The sequence below is a fragment of the Lathyrus oleraceus genome, chromosome 3 (assembly GCF_024323335.1).
Source record: "Lathyrus oleraceus cultivar Zhongwan6 chromosome 3, CAAS_Psat_ZW6_1.0, whole genome shotgun sequence".
NCBI lineage: Eukaryota > Viridiplantae > Streptophyta > Magnoliopsida > Fabales > Fabaceae > Lathyrus > Lathyrus oleraceus.
Genome location: NC_066581.1, coordinates 200612825 through 200634425, shown reverse-complemented (window position 1 = coordinate 200634425; position 21601 = coordinate 200612825). Strand labels below are relative to the sequence as shown.

The 21601-nt window shown below is 32.4% G+C and overlaps 3 protein-coding genes across 5 annotated transcripts; 1 reads left to right on the top strand and 2 right to left on the bottom strand.

The window, feature by feature from the left end:
• The first annotated feature begins 7845 nt into the window (after nucleotides 1-7845).
• On the top strand, nucleotides 7846-8318 carry LOC127126279 (arabinogalactan protein 23). The gene has a single exon (XM_051055179.1). The coding sequence runs from the start codon at nucleotides 7971-7973 to the stop codon at nucleotides 8157-8159; it is 189 nt and encodes a 62-aa protein (XP_050911136.1). The 5' UTR covers nucleotides 7846-7970; the 3' UTR covers nucleotides 8160-8318.
• Nucleotides 8319-8439: 121 nt separating this feature from the next.
• Nucleotides 8440-13295, bottom strand: LOC127126278 (serine/threonine-protein kinase Nek6). 3 transcript variants are annotated; one of them, XM_051055176.1, is made up of 14 exons: nucleotides 13127-13295; nucleotides 12599-12736; nucleotides 12312-12378; nucleotides 11372-11437; nucleotides 11173-11219; nucleotides 10966-11011; nucleotides 10801-10881; nucleotides 10669-10711; nucleotides 10525-10574; nucleotides 10344-10425; nucleotides 10206-10255; nucleotides 10054-10127; nucleotides 9815-9866; nucleotides 8440-9736 (listed from the first exon to the last, which is right to left on the bottom strand). In XM_051055176.1, the coding sequence occupies exons 2-14, from the start codon at nucleotides 12718-12720 to the stop codon at nucleotides 8612-8614; spliced, it is 1905 nt and encodes a 634-aa protein (XP_050911133.1). In that variant the 5' UTR covers nucleotides 12721-12736; nucleotides 13127-13295; the 3' UTR covers nucleotides 8440-8611. The 3 variants fall into 3 exon arrangements, with proteins under 3 accessions (XP_050911133.1, XP_050911134.1, XP_050911135.1); XM_051055177.1 differs by having other exon boundaries at nucleotides 12599-12759; nucleotides 13127-13293; XM_051055178.1 differs by having other exon boundaries at nucleotides 12599-12774; nucleotides 13127-13232.
• Nucleotides 13296-14575: 1280 nt separating this feature from the next.
• LOC127126277 (chaperone protein dnaJ 6) lies at nucleotides 14576-17056 on the bottom strand. Its single transcript, XM_051055175.1, has 8 exons — nucleotides 16723-17056; nucleotides 16318-16416; nucleotides 16114-16215; nucleotides 15675-15731; nucleotides 15480-15586; nucleotides 15305-15387; nucleotides 15071-15161; nucleotides 14576-14987 (listed from the first exon to the last, which is right to left on the bottom strand). The coding sequence occupies exons 1-8, from the start codon at nucleotides 16795-16797 to the stop codon at nucleotides 14774-14776; spliced, it is 828 nt and encodes a 275-aa protein (XP_050911132.1). The 5' UTR covers nucleotides 16798-17056; the 3' UTR covers nucleotides 14576-14773.
• Between the last annotated feature and the right edge of the window lie 4545 nt (nucleotides 17057-21601).

Genomic DNA, 21601 nt, shown 5'->3' with positions numbered 1-21601 from the left:
CTACGTTCGAGTACTCGTCTTCTGTTCAAATCACATTAAATTACTGAATCTAGTTCATTCTTTAGTGCATAAAAATTATTAGTTGGATGTAATTATCCATCCTAGTCTCGAGTATTTAGATGATGGTCGTACTTAGCCTACCGTTCGAGTACTTGTCTTTCATTAAGGAAACGTGACTTAATTCGCCTCACAAATTTCATAAATAACTTGGATGAAAAATATCAGTTAGACATAATTATCCATCATATCTTGAGTATTTGGATGATAGATGTACTTAGCCTACCGTTTGAGTACTTGTCATCCACTCAAAACATATCCAACCAATCAAACTTATCTTTTCTCGCCCCCGCGCAATCTAAAACCTTTTTAAACAAACAATATTTTATCGATTCTACCGCAATAAAAACAAATGCTTAAGTTGCCCTTGCTCAAGCACACAAGCAACGTTTAACCACTAGAATGTGATCTAAATGTTCGTCCATTAAAATCAACCAACAAATATGTGGTTTTTCTACCAATAACTATGTAGATTTGAGTTCCCCATTGCACCTGGAGATGCGTAGCAGCGAGACTCAACGTCTCGTCAAACACTGTAACAAAAAACCCAAAAAAACACGTTGTCTTTCACAGAACCACGTAGTTTTGAATTCCTCATCACACCTGAGGATACGTAGGAGCAAGACCCGCACTCTCTTCAACCACCCTAGTAAAAAACTTGTATTTAGTCCTTTTCTTTTTCCTTTCAAAATTTTAATAACTAGAAGAAATTAATAAACGAAATATAACATTCTATTTTCAAAACTAACTAAATGGTTACCGTTGAGTACAACGGATGTGAGAGGTGCTAATACATTTCCCTTGCATAATCGAATCCCGAATCCAAATTTGGTTACGACGACCATTTTATTTTTTCTTTAAGGACTTTATCGATATTTTCCTTGTCCTTTTGGAATAAATAAACTTTGGTGGCAACTTTGTTACTATTTCGAGCATACGAACGTATGTGGTATTTTTCGTGTCGCGACAATACCTTATCACTTTTATTAACGATTATAGTAGTGGTTTAACATGGTTATATTTTTTACGTTGTAAAGAAAAACTCAACTTTCATAATTTTACGTTCTAACAATGGGGTGAAGAGACTTCTGATTTATTCCAAGAATTCTTGCAATAAAATGGAATATTATCACAAAGGTGATGTTCTTCCACACTCCAACAAAACGTGGTAGTGCAAATTAAAAATTGTCAACTCATTGATGTGGTATGCACTTTAATGTTGGACTCCTTTATTCCCTTCCCCCCTCCCCATCCCATTTTAGTGTGAAGCATTATCCATTATTGCCCACCTTATTAATTGTTTGTCTTATCAAGTTTTAAATTATGATTCTCTTTTCTTGCGGTTATTTGGTAATCCGCCGAACTATTTCACCCTTCGTACTTTGGTTGTATTTGCTATGTTCATCTTCCACCACAAGAGTGCACCAAATTCACATCTTAATCTCTTAAATATGAATTTCTTGGCTAATTATACCATTAAAAATATTTCTTATGCTATTATCATAATCTCCATAGGATTTGAGTTTCAAGAAATGTCATCTTTCAAGAAAATAAATATTTATTTTGTTTCTAAAGAAGACACTCATTCTTTTATAAACAAAATTGTTTTGCCATTATTTTCTAATATTTCTTCAGGAGAACAAACACGTCAATCTTTCTTGGTCTACCAAAGATGTAAAATTGTACCATCGCCCCCTTATGATCATTCTCTGGTTGCTAACTCGACATTTCAGCCAAAACTAGCCTCCTTATATCGTAGTACTCATATTTGTAAACCACTAGAGAAATATGATTTTTTATCCTTTATATTTGATAGAAACTTTAGCATGTATTCTTATTCCTTATTCATATAAACAGGTTATGGAGCATAAATGTTGGCAGGATGCTATAGAAGTTGAACTTTTGGCACTCGAGAAAATCAAACATGGGACATTGTATGATGTCCTTTGTTTATTAAGCCTCTCAGGAGTAAATTTTTGTTCAATATAAAGCTCTATTTAGATGGATAAATAAATTGCTAAAAGTATAGATATATTTGTCTTGGTAATAAGTAAGAATTTGGTTTAGACTATGAGGAAACATTTTCACCTACAGCCAAAATGACTATTGTTAGAACTATTCTAATCATTGTTGCATCTGAATTGTGGAAAATTCACAAGCTATATGTTAAAAATTACTTCATCTATCGTGACCTCAAAGAAAAAGTTTACATCAAATTTCCCACTGGTATTCCCTTGTTACCTAATACCATTTGAAAACTAAAACTCTATTTGTATGAATTAAAATAGGCACCAAAAGTATGGTTTGAAAAGTTTAGAACAACACTAGTTGGCTTCTCCTTTCTCCAAAGAAGCTAAGATCCACATCTCTTTCTATGAAAAAAACCTCAAAGGTAATTGTGATACTTCTTGTTTATCAAGACGACATTGTCATTATTGGCTCAGATCAAGAGGTGTCACCACAGTTAAATAATTGTTGCATTCAACTTTCCATTTGAAAGATCTTAGACAATTTACTTATTTCTTGGGATTAGAAGTAGAATTAAAACAAAAAGGCATATTTATCACTTAACACTAATATACTCGAGATCTTATTCAACTAACTGGTCTCAGCGAGCCAATTCCACGTGACACTCCCATGGAGGTTAATGTAAAGCTACGGAGGGATGAGAGGGAACTCTTACAAGACCTAACTTTTTATCGAAAGTTGGTTTGAAGTATTATCTACCTAAATATCATAAGACTTGATATATCATTTGATGTCCACGCGGTTAGTAAAATCATCCAAAATCCTAGACTTGCATCTTTCTGTAGTACAACTTATGATTAGATATTTACGATCCATTTCCAGACGAAGTCTTTTATTTCCTATAGATATAGCAATACAACATCAAGCATACAGTGGTGTTGAGTGGGCTAGATGTCCAGACACAATATTTTACTAGTGCTTAATGTATGTTTTTAAGGATATGCGTATATCTCCTAGAAATACAAGAAACAAGAAAAAAATGTCAAAATCTTCTATTGAAGCGGAATATTGGTTCGTGTATGTAGCATGTTTTTATTTTATTTTGTTACCGGGTGTTCTTTCAGAACTTGGTTATTCCCAAACATAACTGACTATATTGCAGGTTGATACACAAGTTCCATACAAATTGCATCAAGTCTTGTATACCATGAAATAATAAATCACATAGATGTCAATATTCATCCAATCAGAGAAGGGGGGTAAATATAGTTGAATGGAAAAATTCATTAGTGCAGATTTATTATCATTTAAACTAGAAGATTTGCACACATTTGATTATCATTTAAACATGCACATTCTATATTATTGTACATTATTCTATAGTTATATATTTATTAAATATCCTAGTTATATATAGAAATTACAAATTGTATTAACACTATAAAAAGGATAATAGTATAGCCTTACAGGATGCAATTTTTCATCCTCAAGTCTGAGTTTAACATAATCATCTTCACTACTTTAAAACATGTGTTGCAACTAATTCAAAATACAAGTAACACCCAAGACATAACAAAAAGAAGAAAAATTTGTTTTTGAGTCATTCATAAATTGCATCACGTCATAATTCTTGTTTCTCAATGATTTTATGACATTTTTTGCATGATTGTTCATCTCTTCTCTAAACCAATCAAAATAGTCATGTGATTTTTGTTGCTTCTATATAAATCAAAGTAAAGGTATTGAGAAACATGTGATTTTGAATGGGAAAAAAAGAGAATAGTTAAACTAGTACAAAAACAAATGGAGAAAATTATCAATATCTATACCTTAAGACGACCACGTCCATAAAACCATCTTATGGGATTCTCGTATATTTATATTATCATCAGATGACTTAATATTAGACCAATATATTATATGTTTTCTTTGTAGACTGGACTGGTTAGATGTTGCTGAAAATTGTGAATTGAATATGATAAGCTAGATAAGACGAATGAAGATGAAATATTGATGAAATTAATGAAGATGATAAGCTAAATGATATGAATGAAGATGAAAAGATGATGTGATGAATAAGACGAATGAAGATGAAAAAATGACTAGATGAATAAAGATGATGAGTTGAATGAGACGAATGAGAATGAAAAGATGATGAGATGAATGAAGTGATGGAGGGCTGCCGCTTATAAACTTTTGGGTTCTTCCATGGATTTGATTTGGGAATTTAAGGCTGCAAATTTTTTTCTAATTGTTTTTTAATTTAATTTTTTATTTGTGTTTAAAATTATTTTAAAGAAGGTGTTGATTTTACTATAGTTACTTGCTATTCATCAAATATTTTTTCTCTGTCATCAATTTATTTTGTCAAGTCATCAAAACTACAAGTCAAATTGAAATGAGACTAAATGTTTGAAATTTAAAATATAGAGGGATAAAAATCATAAATTTTAAAAATGATGATTAAAATTTCGTATTGATTAAAATAGAGAAGTCAAAACTACATTTGACTTAATAGATTGTCGAAGCTTATATAAATGAGTTATTTAAATATCAACAACTTATTTACATTAATGTATACATATAAATAAATATTGATGGATAATGAAAAATGAACATACAGATTACACTAATGTTGATGTTAAGGTATCCCACATTCACCTCGTAAATTTATACATAAATAAACATGTGTCAAGATAGCTTAAGAAAACCATCATTTTGACATTAAATAAGAATATATTAAATATATTCTATTCTATTTTATCTTTTCCTATAACAATAGCTTATAATATAAGTTTATGTAAACTTATTTATTATAATCTCTTTTCTAAAGTATTTGTATGTTCATCTTTTTCATTATAAAAATAAGCATTTGTATAAGAAAGCTAATATGTGTGTTAATGTATTATTAAAAGATAGTGTTGATAGAGGTAAAATATTAGTTTTCCTAAAAGAAATACGGGATCTTATTAAGCAGTTGATAGACTTTGATATAAAGTGATCACTTTTCCAGAAATTAGTTTTATTGTAATTTTTTATCTTTGGGCTTAAGCCCTCTTTATTACCTTAAAAATTATAATAATAATAATAATAATAAACATATGTCAATAAAAAAATATTTTATTTTCATAATATAAAATATTTTGTATGGCAAAAATTAAGATGTTAATTTAAATAAACTCTTTCCAAATCGATCAAAATCCAATGTCTTATTTGCGATGGTTAATATTAATAGTTGTTCCAACTTAGTTTTAACTTTTATTCAAACACTACAAACTTAGATTATTTTTTTCTATTCAAATTATCATATTTATTTTATTTTGTTTTTACACGATGACCAACACACACAAAATGTGAAGACCTAAAATCAAGTCTAAGCATCCACATAAAATATCATATATCCTATGCCTCTAAATTATAACAGTAGGAGAAATTTATTTTGTTCAAAACACCTCTAAAAACTAAATATGATAGACTAGAAGATTTATTATCATTTAAACTAGAAGATTTGCACATATTTGATTGTATTTAAATTGGCAGATTCTACATTTCTGTATATTATTCTATAATTATATATTGATTAAATAGGCTAGTTATATATATAAATTATAAATTGATGCTGGTAGACTTATCATCATCAATTTGAGAAGGAATGTAAATAGAATTGAATGACAAAATTTATTAGTGTAGATTTATTATCATTTAAATTATAAGATTTGCACATATTTGATTGCATTTAAACGGCAGATTCTACGTTATTGTATATTATTCTATAATTATATATTGATTAAAAAGCCTAATTATATATAAAAGTTATAAATTGATGCTGATAGACTTATCATCGTCAATTTGAGAAGGAATGTAAATAGAATTGAATGACAAAATTTATTAGTGCAAATTTATTATCATTTAAACTAAAAGATTTGCACATATTTGATTGTATTTAAACATAAGATTCTATATTATTGTAAACATAAGATTCTTTAATTATATATTGATTAAATAATCTAATTATATATAGAAATTAAAAATTGTATTAACGCTACAAAAATTATGAAAACCGCATCATAGAATACAATTTTCAATCCCAGAGTATGAGTTTTACATAACCATCATCACTACTTTATAACATGTGTTGCAACTAATTTATAATACAAGTAACACCCAAGACACAAAAAAAAAACATAAATTAATCTTCATCTTTAATATCTTTGTTAGTTATTTTTTATTCATTCATAAATTGCATCATTTCATAATTCTTGTTTCTCAAAGATTTTATGACTTTTTTTACACGATTGTTCATCTTTTTTTGTTGCCTCTAAGGAGATCAAAGTAAAGGTATTGAGAAACATATGATTTTGGATGCAAAAAGAAACAATTAAAATATTACAAAAATAAATAGACAAAAAAAACATCAATATATATACCTTAAGACAGCCACATCCATAAAACCTTCTTATGGATTTTTAGTATATTCATATTATCATCAAGTGACTTAATATCACACCAACATCTAGTATGCTTTCTTTGTAACTAGATTGATTATATGTTATTGAAAATTGTGAATTGAATATGATAAGCTGGATAAGACGAATGAAGATGAATTATTGATAAAATTAATGAAGATGATGAGCTAAATGATACAAATAAAGATAAATAGATGATGTGATGAATAAGAATGAAGATGAAAAAATGATTAGATAAATAAAAATGATGAGTTAAATGAGACGAATGAGAATGAAAAGATGATGAGAAGAATGAAGATGAAGCAGGTGGCGCTTATAAAAAATTTTAATTATTTTTTAATTTAATTTTTTATTTATGTTTAAAATTATTTTAAAGAATGTGTTGATTGGACTATAACTACTCACTATTCATCAAATAAATATGTCAAAATACCTTATAATATATATTAAATCTATTTTATTCTATTTTATCTTTTACTATAACAATAAGTTATAATAATAGTTAACCTATTTATAATCTCTTTCCTAAAGCATTTGTATTTTCATCTTTTTCATTATAAATAAACATTTATATAGAAAAACTAATATGTGTTTGGATGTGCTAGCAAAAGCTAGTGTTGACAGAGGCGGGCATCTAATTTTAAAAAAAAAACATACTGAATTTTATTAAATAGTTGATAGATTTTGATGTAAAGATTTCACTTTTTTTTGCCAAAAACTAATTTTGTTGTAGTTTCTTCTTTTTGGGGGGTTTAGTTCCTCTTTATTATCTAAATAATAATAATATTAAACATATGTCAATAATAAATATTTTATTTTTATAATATGAAATATTTTGTATGGCAAAAATTAAGATATTAATTCAAAATAAACTCTTTTTAAAACTGGTCAAAATTCAATTGTAATCGTTAATATTAATAGTTGTTGTAACTTAATTTTAACTTTTATTCAAAAACTATCAACTTGGTTTTTTTTCCTATTCAAATTATCATTTAAATTATTTATTTTTACATAATAACCAATACACAAAAAATGTGAAGACTCCCAAACATCCACATAAAAAATCATCATAGCTGAGCCACTGAATTATAACAACGGGATAAATTTATTTTGTTCAAAACACCTCTAACAACTAAATATGTTAGAAAGTACTAAAATAATTAAATCATTTTAAACCAGCCATTATACTATATTAGAAACAAATAATAAAAACCAAAATAGAATAGAAAAACTCAAGAAATTGTGACACGTAAATTATCCCAATTTAGGTAGGAATTTGAATGGTTCTAGTTAGTTTCTATAAATCACACAAATCATGCAAAACCATACACTAGTCAAAACCAAAAATAACAGTTATTTTCCCAAAATTAAACAAACTCTCATCTTTAAAAGCCCACTGGCAAAGTCTTTCATTCCAAGCAAAGAACAGTTAAACAAAACAAAACAAAACACCTTAAAACCCAGACAAATAAATTCAACATGAACATGAAGAAGGTGACTTGTGCTGTTCTTTTTGTTGCTGCCTCAATGAGTGCAGCAATGGCTGCCGTAGAGGTTCCCGCCGCTGCCCCTGCACCTGGCCCAAGCAGTGATGCCTCAGCTTCTATTCCCATTGTTGGATCCTTGGTTGGTGCCACTCTTGTGTCTTTCTTTGCTTTGTTCCACTAAGCTATGTACAAATATGTCACATGGCTAAAGGGAGAGTTATATGAAGAATGATGTAACTCAAGGAAAAATATCTATTATAAGTATTATATAATGATGATGCAAATTGATTAGTTATGTATAATTGTGGTTTCTCTATTCAATAAAATATCAATTTGTTTCATATACTTTTACAAATGTTTTCTGTCTCTGTCTCTCTGCATTTGCGCACAAAAGATATTTGGTTTCTGCCACACAAAAAATTGATTTTATCTGCAAATCCACTAGAGAAAAACAATGAATATCCAACCAAACAAAAATAATTTATTATTTAGCAATAAACAATATGTTGGCATTCCCATTCTCCAATCATCAACCAAGCAACAAACTCAAGTGAACAAACTTATGACATTTCAAATACACCTCTCATGCAACAATGTATATAAATTAATGAAGAAAACCACTCATGATTAAAACTAGTTTTCAGGATTAAACTTTTGAGCAGATATAAGGCTCTTTGTCAGCCATATTGCGGTTTCTCTTGATGATACAGCTTCTTTCCCAAATGGTCTTAGCACACCGGCGAGTTCTTCGAGTTTGTCTTGTTTAAGTAGCTGAGCACATAGCTCGAGGAGAGATTCCAATGCATCGGCTCTTTCCTGACATGGACTATCCAACGACGCATCCTCGATTGCTTTGTCGCCGTCGTCACCACCATTTGTTGTTACATTATCATCTTGTTTCTGTGTGGAGCAAATAATGTGAAGTTTTTCGATGCCATCCTCCTTTACTGCAAGTATATTGCTATGATCGTTACTCTCTGACGACAAGCAGTTCGTATGTAAGACTTTTTCGGTAAGAGAATCATGGTTTTCATTTTTCTTTGAGTAGTCTCTGGATTCGGTACTGTCATGTTCAACCCTGAGAGGATGGATAATTAGCGATGAAGCTTCATCGTTAACGGAATTATTTTTGTCCGTGCTGCTATTGCTCGCACTGGAAGTAGTTGATTTCCTCAGGTCATCAAGTTTGGCATCTTCTCTCTGTGCTTTAAGATTATCAAAGCCTTTGCTCGAGAACTTATCTTCGACTTTGGTAGTCGCTACAGCAAATCTGTGTTCTTTCTCATGCAGAGAATCGTCTATGCTCTTTGAGGCGAATCCGTTGTTAGATATTTCCCTCGCCGGTCTAATTTTATAGTCCTCCTTGCACACACTGCAAGTAGTTGATTCGGAAGTTGTTGATCCATCTTTCGAGCCGCTAATACTAGTAGAAGATTCAACTATGTAGCCCGTAATCGTATGATCAATCATCTTGGTCTCGGGGTTGTATTCTGTGCTCGTTGAGATTGTTACCTCGGCATTGTTAGGACGATAGCTTGTATGTACATCGACATTTCCCTCAATTGGATGAACCCGTTCCAAACGATTTACGAATCCCATTTCTCTGTCGTTATGGCCCTTGCCGCCACTAGCTTTGGGAGATCTTTTTGTTTTATCCTTTGAGTTAACTATGGGATATACCGGAAGAACATTAGATGATGCATTATGACACCGAAGAACATATGGTTGTAAATGTGGATGTCTTAACAATTCCGCAGCCTGTCAACAAAGAGAAGCAACGTTAGAATCAATAGTTTCGTCCAAATTAATCGTGCAAAACAAGATCGTTGAACTTACTGTTGGTCTATGTTCTGGATTTTTCCTCAGCATGCTCTTGATAATTTGTTTCCTGTTTAAAAAGCGTCATCTATCAGATATATCATTATGATTAAATACAAAAAGGATAAGAAAGGGGTATATAAATTATGAACTTATAAGTAAAATTTTCATAAAATATCTAAATTGTTGAGCAAAATCATACATTAAAAAAAACCATGACGGAGGTGTGAAACGGAATGGTTTGAATAGTTACTTACAGTGTGGAAGAATAAACAATTGGCAGCGGAGAAATGGAGGATCGGTTTATTTTATTGATAAGCCCGGCCATGTCCTGTTTCATTCATTCTCTCATTTGTTAAATTATTTTCGTTCTTAAAATTTAACTCATGCAGATGGTTCAAGTTCTCACCGGAGCACGAAATGCCGATTGATGTGCAGCAATCTCAAACATGCAGCAACCTTAACATACAAAGAGATACCGTTCTTACACATGGTTATATATATCATAAGGATTTGTAAATTAGTATAAGACATTCATGATACTTACCGAGAGACCATATATCAGATTTATAACCGTATGGTATATCCGCGAGGAGTTCAGGACACATGTAATTTGGAGTTCCAACGACCTATACAAGGTATAAGAAGATTGAAATTAGAAAGAAATATGATATGAGTATGTGAATCTCAAAGTAACACGATACATCAGAAATAAGAGGTCGCAATACCGAGGAAGTGAGGTCTTCTCCATTAAGTCGCTTTGCAAGACCAAAATCACCTGTATGATCCACACACAAAAAAACACGATTTCTTTGATAACATAGCACAGGAAAGTCAAAAAAAATGAGCTTTCAAAGGATAATGCGACGTACCTAGCCGAATATTGTTGTCCTTGGTGAGGAATATGTTGGAACACTGAGAATTTACATTAAATTGCATTCAGTAAACATCACATGAATATCATTTTTACTTTATTTTTCTGAGTATAAGAGAACATGTAACACCTTAAGATCCCGGTGGATTACACGGTTCGAATGCAAGTAGTCTACAGCTATCAACAGTTGAGTTAGCCATTTGCAGACCTTCTGCACTTGAAATTGGAAATCCGGAGTGAGTAATGAATATTCATAATGAAACGTTAAGGAATGGAAGAATAAGCTATTAATTACCTCCTCCGGAAAAAATGATCCTCGAGCTTTTTTAATGCTCTCAGCCCTGCTCCACAAAGAATGCAAAGTTCCATCATGAGGACTTCGTGTTACCGATAATATATCTCTTTTGTGTTTCAACTTTTTATCTTTTACGAAACACATGAATCTCGTGAAATCGCAAACTCTTTTTCTTTCCTTCTACTAACAAATATTTACTTTACTTACATGTCACCTCCTTCACAATAGCCGGTTATAATGCATACATGGTCCTCCTACAAAACATGAAATATCCGAAACATGACTATGAAGAGTGATAAACATCGGAAAAACATGATATATATGGATCACTCATTAAACTCAATTTGTCATCTTTGATGTACAACTGAAAATTAAAAATTCAAAATGAAGGTTGTGTTCTTCTTACCTTCTCCACCCAAGCATCTTTGTAATCCACAATATATGGGTTATTAAGTTTTGCAATCAAATTCATCTGAAATAGAGACGAAATGTGTCATTTTGATACAAGTAGACAGAAAGTATTATGAAGCACGGACATAAACACAAACGTCGGACACAACCCTGACAACGGTGATAATTTGAAAAAATGACAAAAGTGAATATAATCATCACATGTATCAATGTTCTCAGTATCAGTATCGAACACTAACATGTATTGAACTCCAAACATGTCTTTGACCAAAAGTGTATGTTGCCATAAGCTTTTGAGAGTAACAATGAAAACAGTCTATAGTTTAAAAGAGTTTATGGAAACACCTTATGGCGTGTCCGTAAGGCGTTTTTAGCCTATTTCCATAAGCTTTTGAGAGTAACAATGTAAACAGTCTATACTTTATAAGAACTTATGGAAACACCTAATGACGTGCCCTTAAGCTGTTTTTAGCTTATTTCCCTAAGCTTTTGAGAACAACTAAGAAAACAGTCTATAGTTTAAAAGAGCTTATGGAAACACCTTATGGTGTGTCCTTAAGTTGTTTTTAGCCTATTTCCATAGGCTTTCAAGAATAACTTTGAAAACAGTCTATAGTTTAAAAGAGCCTATGGAAACACCTTATGATGTGTCCTTAAGCTGTTTTTAGCTTATTTAACTACGAAAACAGTCTATAATGTCTATAAAAACAACCTGACCATCTTTTATCTCTTATTATAGAAATAGCTTATACATAAACACTAATACCATACACTTATACTATAAGGGATAAATTAAGTTGTTTATCCAAACAAGACGCTAATCGAAAAGCACTCTAATCAATCAAGGAAGTGAAGAACTTATTAAATAAACAAATAAATAGCCCTGTGGTGGTTACTGTGTGTATGCATTAAGTGGATGGATATGTTACACCAACCTCTTGGTGCGCTGTACGTTTGAATTTCTCTCCCTGTTTGGCCAAGCGAATCTTTTTCAGCACATACCTACCGGGAGATTAAATCATGAAAATGAATAATACTTGAGACTGATAACTTAACTGTATTGAATTCCAAAGTCAAAAAAAGATTAAATTTTTCTTAATGGGTTTGTCCATTTTTCACAAGTTAAAAAGGGAAACAAAAAATAACATCTTCAAGTATAGTTTTTGTTGCACGGTTTAAGCGATTAAGGAAAAAAGTTAAAACTGTAATTGACTAAACTTACCTCTTTTTCTCAAACTTATGAAGAACAAGAAAAGCAGAACCAAACGCTCCTCTACCAATTTGTTCTATCACTTCATACTCTTCCATCTTCTTTGACTTCATCTCACTGTTCTCTATCTCCATCCAAAAACCCCAGAAGCTAGAAAACAAAATAGTGAAGCTCTGAAGCAACAGATCCTAATTACTTACAAACCCAATTCAGGAAATCAAAAGAAAAAGAAGAAAAACTATTCTTTTATGGAAATTATGACCAAGTTACCGACCCTTTCTACCCAATAAAATTCATCTAAATGATGTAATTGAAGAATAGCTTTATAACCTTAAGAGCATTAATTGAGAAAATAAATAAATGCATATAGAGTAAGAAGTTTTAGGACTATTCAATGGGGTTTCAGAAACATTGAATTGAATTGTTTTCACAAGAAAGATGAGAGAAGTTACATTCCACAATTATGACAATAACTACCTCCTCAGAGAACTGAACTTAAGAGAGAGAAAACAGAAGAAAATTGAAAGGGTGATGACTTACCCAAAGAAAGTGCAGAGAGAGAGACAAAAGGTAGTACTGTAGTAGAATAGAATGGCAACAAAAGAAAGTCAAGTTTCTAAAAGCTCAATAGAAAAGGAAGGGTAGTGTCACATTTATAAATACTTTATTTTATTTTATTTTTGTATGAATACATAAAAATAAATACTTATATGGTTAATAACTAATAAGCATTTTTGTAGGTGGAAAAATATAAAGGCGAAGTCTTATTTGGTTGCTTGAGTTTACAGATACACAATAAGGAATGTTCCTAGCACATGTTGTGATGTCACAGTCTTTGTACCTTAATAAACAAAATCCATCAAATGTTTTACATGATCCAATTGCAATAGCCAATAAAGGAAATAGAAGTTCTATTAAAATTTAAATTAAAGAAACATAAAATAAAAGTCTGTGCTCGTGTGATGGGCTGGCCATTGGCCAACCACTTGCTGGTCCAGGGGCATGATATGCCTATAACATTCTTTCTTTGAGGTGAAGGGATTCTTTTTTTATTGGTTTTGATGAATGATGATAGGACCAACTTTGAGTTAATTTGCAATTGTGAAGTGTTAATGTTAAAGATGCTAGTTTATGTTAATCCCATGTGGGTCAATAACCAGGTTGTTGTGATTATGTTGGACACATATTTGTATAATTTAGGTGTTAATTTGGTTTATTTAGCTCTAAGAAATGTAATAATCATTTCAGAAGCATCTGCTTAAGAAAAGAATTTTCAGGTTAATTACATAATTTGGTGATCATGGTGTCAAATCAAGAACCTAATGAGTTTGCTTAACCAAATCATGAATGAATGAGGTGTAATGTGATGTCAGTGTAGTAAACCTTATGGTTGAGGTTTCACAATACATGATCATGAGAAACTCATTAAATTAAGATCAAGAAGATAAGAAAACCGCAAGTTTACTTTTTTTTGTTACTCAAATGAATTTATATCAATAAATTCAAGGACAAGTTATTCCTGTTGACCTTCACATGCAAATGGCTTTTCAGAGATCAAGATAAAAAAAATTGGAGTACAAAGAACAATAGAGTCATCTTCCTCTGCTTCCAATTATTGCCTTTTTTTCCTTTCCAAGCTAGTATATACTTTTCCTCACATGTAAGCATGACATTGTTATGGGTAAGAAGTTAATAGGTACTTATTTGGGTTATCTGAGGGACAGTAAAAAAAAAGTTAATAAATTTGTAGGAGACTTCATTTACTGATGCAACCAGTTAGTACTTCTTATGAAGCATTTATCTATAGCTGTTTTCAAACCTGAATTTGCTCAGCTCATTGAAGACTTCACAAATGTCACAGATCTTTCATACATCTACAAAACCAATATTGGGCATAGGTTGATGGGTATTAAATCTTATAATCACCTATAAACATTCAGAAGAAATTTATAAAACCAACAACTACTTAGTGTCTTCCACACACAAAAATAAACAATCATCTACTATCACAACTCAAGTAAAATGGTTGTTCCCAACCAGTTGCATTACATTGCACATAAGAAAAAATGCCAAAGGAGATTTGAAGAAAACAACAACCACTAACATTTGATTACTACATAAAAGGATTTAATGCCATGTTCACACACTTCACACACAAAAATTATACACACGTAATAGTTTTTTTTTTTACTTTCGCTTGGATTGCTTTGGTGTTTTTGAAGACCTTCCCTTCTCCAGCTTTTTCTGTGCAGCTGCAAATTCCTCTTCAGAGGGTTCTTGCATATCATCACCACCATACTTCGATACTAGAGACGAGAACATTGAATCAAACTGGCCTTTCCTCTCATTTCGGCGTTGTGATATGACTGCAAACAGATCTGTTTCAGATTGCTTATTTGACCTATGTAGAAAACAATGGATCAGTCCTCAATTACAGTCTAAATAGATGAATATAACAAGTAAAACTATGAGTGATAAACTTACTTTGCCTTCCTCTTTAAAGGACTTGTAGGTGGATTGGTTTCTGACACTTCCTTAGCCCATTTCTGGTACACTTTTGTTGCCTTAAGTTCTCCTGCAGAATACAGAGAAAAGAAAACAATCATCAATGAAGATGATTCACAATCATCAAGGAAGATACTTAACCATAGAAACTAAGACCTAGAGCAAATGTCTCACTGAAACCTCTGTTAGAAATATCTAATTAATGTTTCTTACCAGCAGCTATAGCCTCGTCAAGAATGTCCTTGAATCGGTGTGAGTCAAGTTTAGCATCAGAACAAAGCATTGAACAGAAAAGCCTGCAAAAAGAAGTTAATCGAGTTAACAAACTCAAAGCCTCTTATGAAAATGGTTCATGCACAATACAAAAAAATTAACACTGATTTCTTACTTGTTCATATTCCCCTTGCACTTCTTGTACAGATCAATCAAGTCATTCTTCTCTGAGTCAGACCCCCTGTAGTTTGCTTCAAACTCCTCAATATCAGCTTCAGTGACCTGTGGTTCATTACAAAGCAACACATGTAAAAACAATTATACCACTACAGTGCATCCGGAAATGGGATATCATATATTAAACAGATACCTTCTTGTACATTGTTCTGAAAAACTCGTGCAGATTCTGAACATCTCCTGCAAGATCCTGGTTTTCAAAAAAGAGGAATGAGCCATAGATGTCTGCAACATAGCTATATTGCTAAACGATCCCAAGTTCTAAATTCTAATTGTTAGCCTTTAACTAGTAACTCAAACAACATTAAATATTTTAGCATTTAAAGTAGTTAAAAGCACTCAATACAGAAAATCAAATGCTCATTAACCAGTGTTCTTAAAGAACTTATTAGAAAGACTTAGAAAATCCAACATATTAGGCTTATTAACAGATCATAAGGGGTCACTTTAAACCTAGCCATTGCTAATTGAAATTCCAACATATAATGTTAATATTAATTCATCTGCAGAAGCAATATCAATTAAAAAAAGACAACAATAACAGCACTACCAGTAGCATCAACATTACTCACATCATCATCAATACAACCGGTCTGATCATAAAGGGCTCGTTTCTCTTCATCCCCGAGAATGGAAATAACTTTTTGCAGCTGTTGGAATTTCTCTTTAGCCTCCTGTATGAACACAAGGAATTACAGCTACCAACACTAAAAAGCTAACAAACGAATCAGATAAAAACGCAATCCACAGCATAAAAGGTAGCCTTAAAGAATCACCTCGTCGTTAGGGTTCTTATCCGGATGAAGCCGCAATGCCAACTTGTAATATGCCTTTTTAATTTCCTGTTGAGTGGCCGTTTTCTCCAAACCAAGAACCTATAGCCAAACCAATACCTGGTTTAGTTAGAGTAGCAATTGAGATATCAAATTTGATTTTTCCTAAACGTGATTTCAGTAAAATTACACAATTGATTATATGAATCAAAATCGATTAACTCCACCGTACCTCAATTCAACTATAAGTAAAACAAAAAATTATTGTCTTAGACTGAAAAAATTTCACATAAAAACATAAATCACTTCAATTCAAATTCAATCAAAGAGAATCAATTTGATCTTCGATTCACATCAATTCACTTCAACCTTTTAGTGATAAACGGAGCGTCAGTGAATTAACGGTACCTGGTAGAGACTCTTTTGAGGTTGATCTTCCATTTCTTCGTCATCGGAAACCCTAGCTTTGTTCTTTGGCGCCATTTTTTCAGAGATTGTTCTTTTTTTTCAGATATAGTGATACGAAACACTTGGTTGTTCCCGCTATAAAACGTGATTCCTGATAATTCTTTTTTTTTCTTTTCCCGCCTTTATTGTTTTGGTGCAGACAATTGAGGATGTGACGTGACCCGCACGAAAATCCACCTTATGCACCCAAAATAAGCAATGAGGCCTTAGAGAAATTATTTTCCCCTCACCCCCTCACTCCTCTCAAGCACTCCTTGAATCCAAAAAAATACTATGCTCAAATTCTAAGATGCTTTGGGTTCAAATTTAGACAATCTTATTCACTATTCTTAAGAAAATACATGTTTATACAAAAAATTTCGTTCAAATAAATAGTCAAATCATCGATGAATTTCACACACAGTAAAGTTTTACTTTCAAAACACACAAATTGCCAATTGTATAGTTCAAATTATACAATTCATGCATATTTAAAATACATCTTTGAATTATTAATGATATAGTTATGTTTTTTTTAAATTAGTTACTTTTGAGATTGTAATTCTTTCTGTCAAAAGGAATATTTCAACAGAGTTTGTTGTCGTCGAAATGCTTTGTGTTGTCGAAACGTCGAAGGAGTGTACCGCGACAGGAATTTTGAGGTCTAATTTTGTAGTGTTAGCAGAATTAGGTATTTTGGGTTTTTATTAAGGAGCAAGCAAACTCAAATTTATAAATAGAGAGTAACCCCTATCATTGTATAACAACTTGCAGTTGCAAAGAATAAAACTTCAATTTGGAAGTAGAGAGAAGTTCTGTAGAAAATCTTTGTCTAAACCTTTCTTCTCCAGTTTCATCTTTTCTTTTTTCTTCAATTAACAATTGTGCAACGAGAATCATCTTGCAGTCAAGGTTGGTTGATTCACTCGAGTGAAAAGTGAAAAACAATAGGGAATTCGATCGATGTGATTGAATCTTGTTCATCCAAACTGCAGCGAAATTCTCCATAAATTTTGGTGAATTTCCAACATTCGGTATCTAGAGCACTGGCCGGGCGATTTGTGGAAAGAAAAACATGAAGGCGTTGAATCATCTGAATGGACATCTTCTGGTGAATCTTCCAATTCTTAAGGGTATGGATTATGAGAGTTGGTGTAAACAGATGAAGGTTATTTTATGTTGTCGAGATCTTTGGGATCTTGTGAAGGATGAAGTAACACCGCTTGTAGAAAACTTGGCGGATGAAGAAAAAGTTGCACACAAAGAATTGAAGAAGAAAGATTATAAAACTCGCTTTATAATTTATCAATGTGTTGATCTCGGTAATTTTGAAAAGTTGGGTGATGTTGATTCAATGAAAGAAACATGAGAAATTCTTGAAAAATCGTTTTGAGGCGCTGAGAAGGTGAAAGAGATGAGGTTACAAACTCACAAAAGAATGTATGAATTACTTCAGATGGAAGACAATGAAAGCATACTGATTTTTTCACTAGGGTTACAAAAGTGGTGAATAAAATCAAGGTATATGGATAAGTGTTGACATCAAGATCAATTATTGCAAAGATCATAAGGTCATTGGCTCCAAAGCTAGACCACGTGGTAGTAGCCGTAGAAGAGTTGAAAGATTTATCAACATTAACAAAGGAAGATCTTTAAGGGGCAGTCGAATCTCATGAACAAAGAATGGTTAGAAGAGTTGCAAGCAAGTCGGAGAATGATGTGGCTTTGCAGGCGCAATCGGTAAGAGAAAAGAAAGGCAAAAGGAAGTGGTTTGACAAGAAAGGTAGAGAAGGCTATGACCTGGTCAAAATCAGCAAGAAAGAGGTTGGTCGAATCAGATAAAGTACTCATACCAAAGCAACCAAAGAGGTGGTGTTCCAGGTAGAGGAAGAGGTGGTGGTCGAAAACCTGATAAAAGTCACATTCAGTGTTTCAATTATCAAAAGTATGGTCACTATTCAAGTGATTGTCCTGAAAATAAAAAAATCAGGAAACTGATGCAAAGTTTGTGAAACATGAAGAAGAAGAGATGTTGTTGATGGTCATAACAAGAGATGAAGAAAGGTTACATGATCAATGGTACTTGAACTTAGGATGCCCATCACACGTGACTGGTATGAAAGATTAGTTTGTCAATATAAAACCCTCAATGAAGAACATGATAAGACTTGCAAATGACAATACTCTATAAGGTGAAGGTATTAGTGATGTTCTTATTATGAGTAAAAATGGAAAGAGGTCAGTAATTTCCAATGTATTGTATATACCATATATGAAAAGTAATTTGCTCGGCATATGACAGTTGGTCGAAAATAATTATAAAGTGTCGATCGAAAACAAGATGATGAAAGTTCTCGACTCAAGTGGAAGGTTAATCTTGAAGGCACCAATGTCTCAGAATAAAACCTTCAAGATTGAACTAAATGTGATGGAGCACAAGTGTCTTGCAACTGTAGCTAGTAGGTGTCGTGTAACACCCCTTTTTGCATGGAGCACAACTGCACATGCAAGAGTGCATAATGTCCAAGCTCGATACAATTGGAACATCCCAGAGAAGCAGACGCTTCTCCCCCACTTATTTCATTCCCCACCTGCAATGGAGAATAAAACAAGCATCGACAGTGTTCTCACACACATGTCGCATACTAGGGAACAACATAATTAAACAACCTGGCCGGACGGGCCGACCTGCTCTGATACCACTATGAACACCCCTTTTTCTACCCCCAAAATACTTAACATATAATCAGAGTAAATAAGCACGCATATAAACAAAACGGCGTCACATCGACGTTTTCAAAAACTAAAAGCTTTCAAAAACCAACATCATTCATCATCACTATACAATACACCTAGTCATTTAAAATAACACATTCCAATTATCATGAATATTCACGAATATGCGTTCGCAATCCACCAATGGTACATATACACATTCATAACAATATATCATTCACAATTCACCAATGGTACATATACACATTCATAACAAATACACCATTCACATAATATCTATTAGAGTCACCTTTCTAATGCTTTAAACCCCAACCCAAAATGATTCACGAGTTGAAAGTTATGAATAAAACCGTGCACGAAGGCGTTACTAAAAAGTTGTTATTTTCTAAATTTTCCAACATAATTTTCATCTTCTTCAACCCCAAAAACATCCATGAAATAATCTCCAAAATTATTTTATTCCTGAAACAAAGTTATAGCCTTCTGTTTCAAGTATCCAACGCTTTGAACGGCACTCGATTTGGACTTACGGATCAAAAGTTATGACCAAAATGATTCCGACCGAAAAACATAAAAAAAAGGCTCGCGATTGCGATAGACAGAATGCAGAATTTTCTGCGGTTTTCATCGTTGGAGGACTTTCGGACCTCCGATTTCGATTCCGTAAAAAGCTACACGTTCAGAAAATTATAACCCATACAATACTCTAAGTATATAACATTAATTTACAGTTTTAACACGATCAAATCACCACAAATCGAGAGTATTCATCAAGACCTAACAATTCAAAAATCATGCAAAATTAGGGATTTTAACCTAAACATACATCTACCCATTGACCCGATCATACTAACCCATAATAATAAGGATTCCCCCCTTACGTCTTCAATTTTCTGGAAACCCTAGCTTCTCCTTACTTTTCCTCTTCTTTTTCTCTATTGCCTTCAAATGATCAAATGAATCCTAATTCTCACTCCCCTCCCTTCTTATATACTAGTATTCTATTTTGGCTTAAAGCATGATACTTCTAATTTAATTAATAGGCCCAATAAGACCTAATATTTAAATATCTCTAATTAGTTTAATTAAATTAAACTAACCCCACATACACACTAAGTTAATTAATACAATTATTTAATTATATCTCATATCAACTAAATAATTAATTAACACACCAAAATTAATTAATATAATCAATTATTATACTACCTAACAACCAATTAATTAATTAACACTCCACATAATTAAAATAAAATATAATAATAATAGTATAATAAATAAATACTAAAATTGGGTTGTTACAACTCTCCCCCACTTAAAAGATTTTCGTCCTCGAAAATTTACCTCAAACGAACAACTCCGGATATGATTCCTTCATCTTATCCTCGAGTTCCCAAGTAATATTGTCATTGGCGACTCCGCCCCATATCACTTTCACCAAAGCAATCTCCTTATCACGAAGCTTCTTCACTTCTTGATCTTCAATTCGCATAGGTGATGTATCAACCGTCAAATTATCCTGCACTTGCACATCATCTAATGGAACAACATGCGATGGGTCTGCAATATACCTCCTCAATTGAGACACATGGAACACATCATGAAGATTAGAAAGTGATGGTGGTAATGCAATCTGATATGCCACTTCACCTATCCTCTCGAAAATCTGATAAGGACCAATGAAACGCGGCGTCAACTTACACGACTTTAAAGCTCTACCAACACCCATTATTGGTGTAACTCGAAGAAACACATGCTCATCTTTCTTAAACTCAAAAGCTTTCCTCCTCTTATCATGATAACTCTTTTGACGACTCTGAGAAGCCTTCATCTTCTCTTGAATCATCTTAATCTTATATGTAGTCTCTTGAATCAACTCGGGTCCAACCACAACACTCTCTCCCGATTCGTACCAACACAAAGGAGTTCTAGACCTTCTGCCATAAAGAGCCTCAAAATGTGTCATTCCAATACTCAAATGGAAATTGTTGTTATACGTAAACTCGATCAAAGACAAGAAACTATCCCAATTTCCTCCTTGTTCCAAAACACGAGACCTCAAAAGATCTTCAAGTGACTGAATAGTCCTCTCCGTTTGACCATC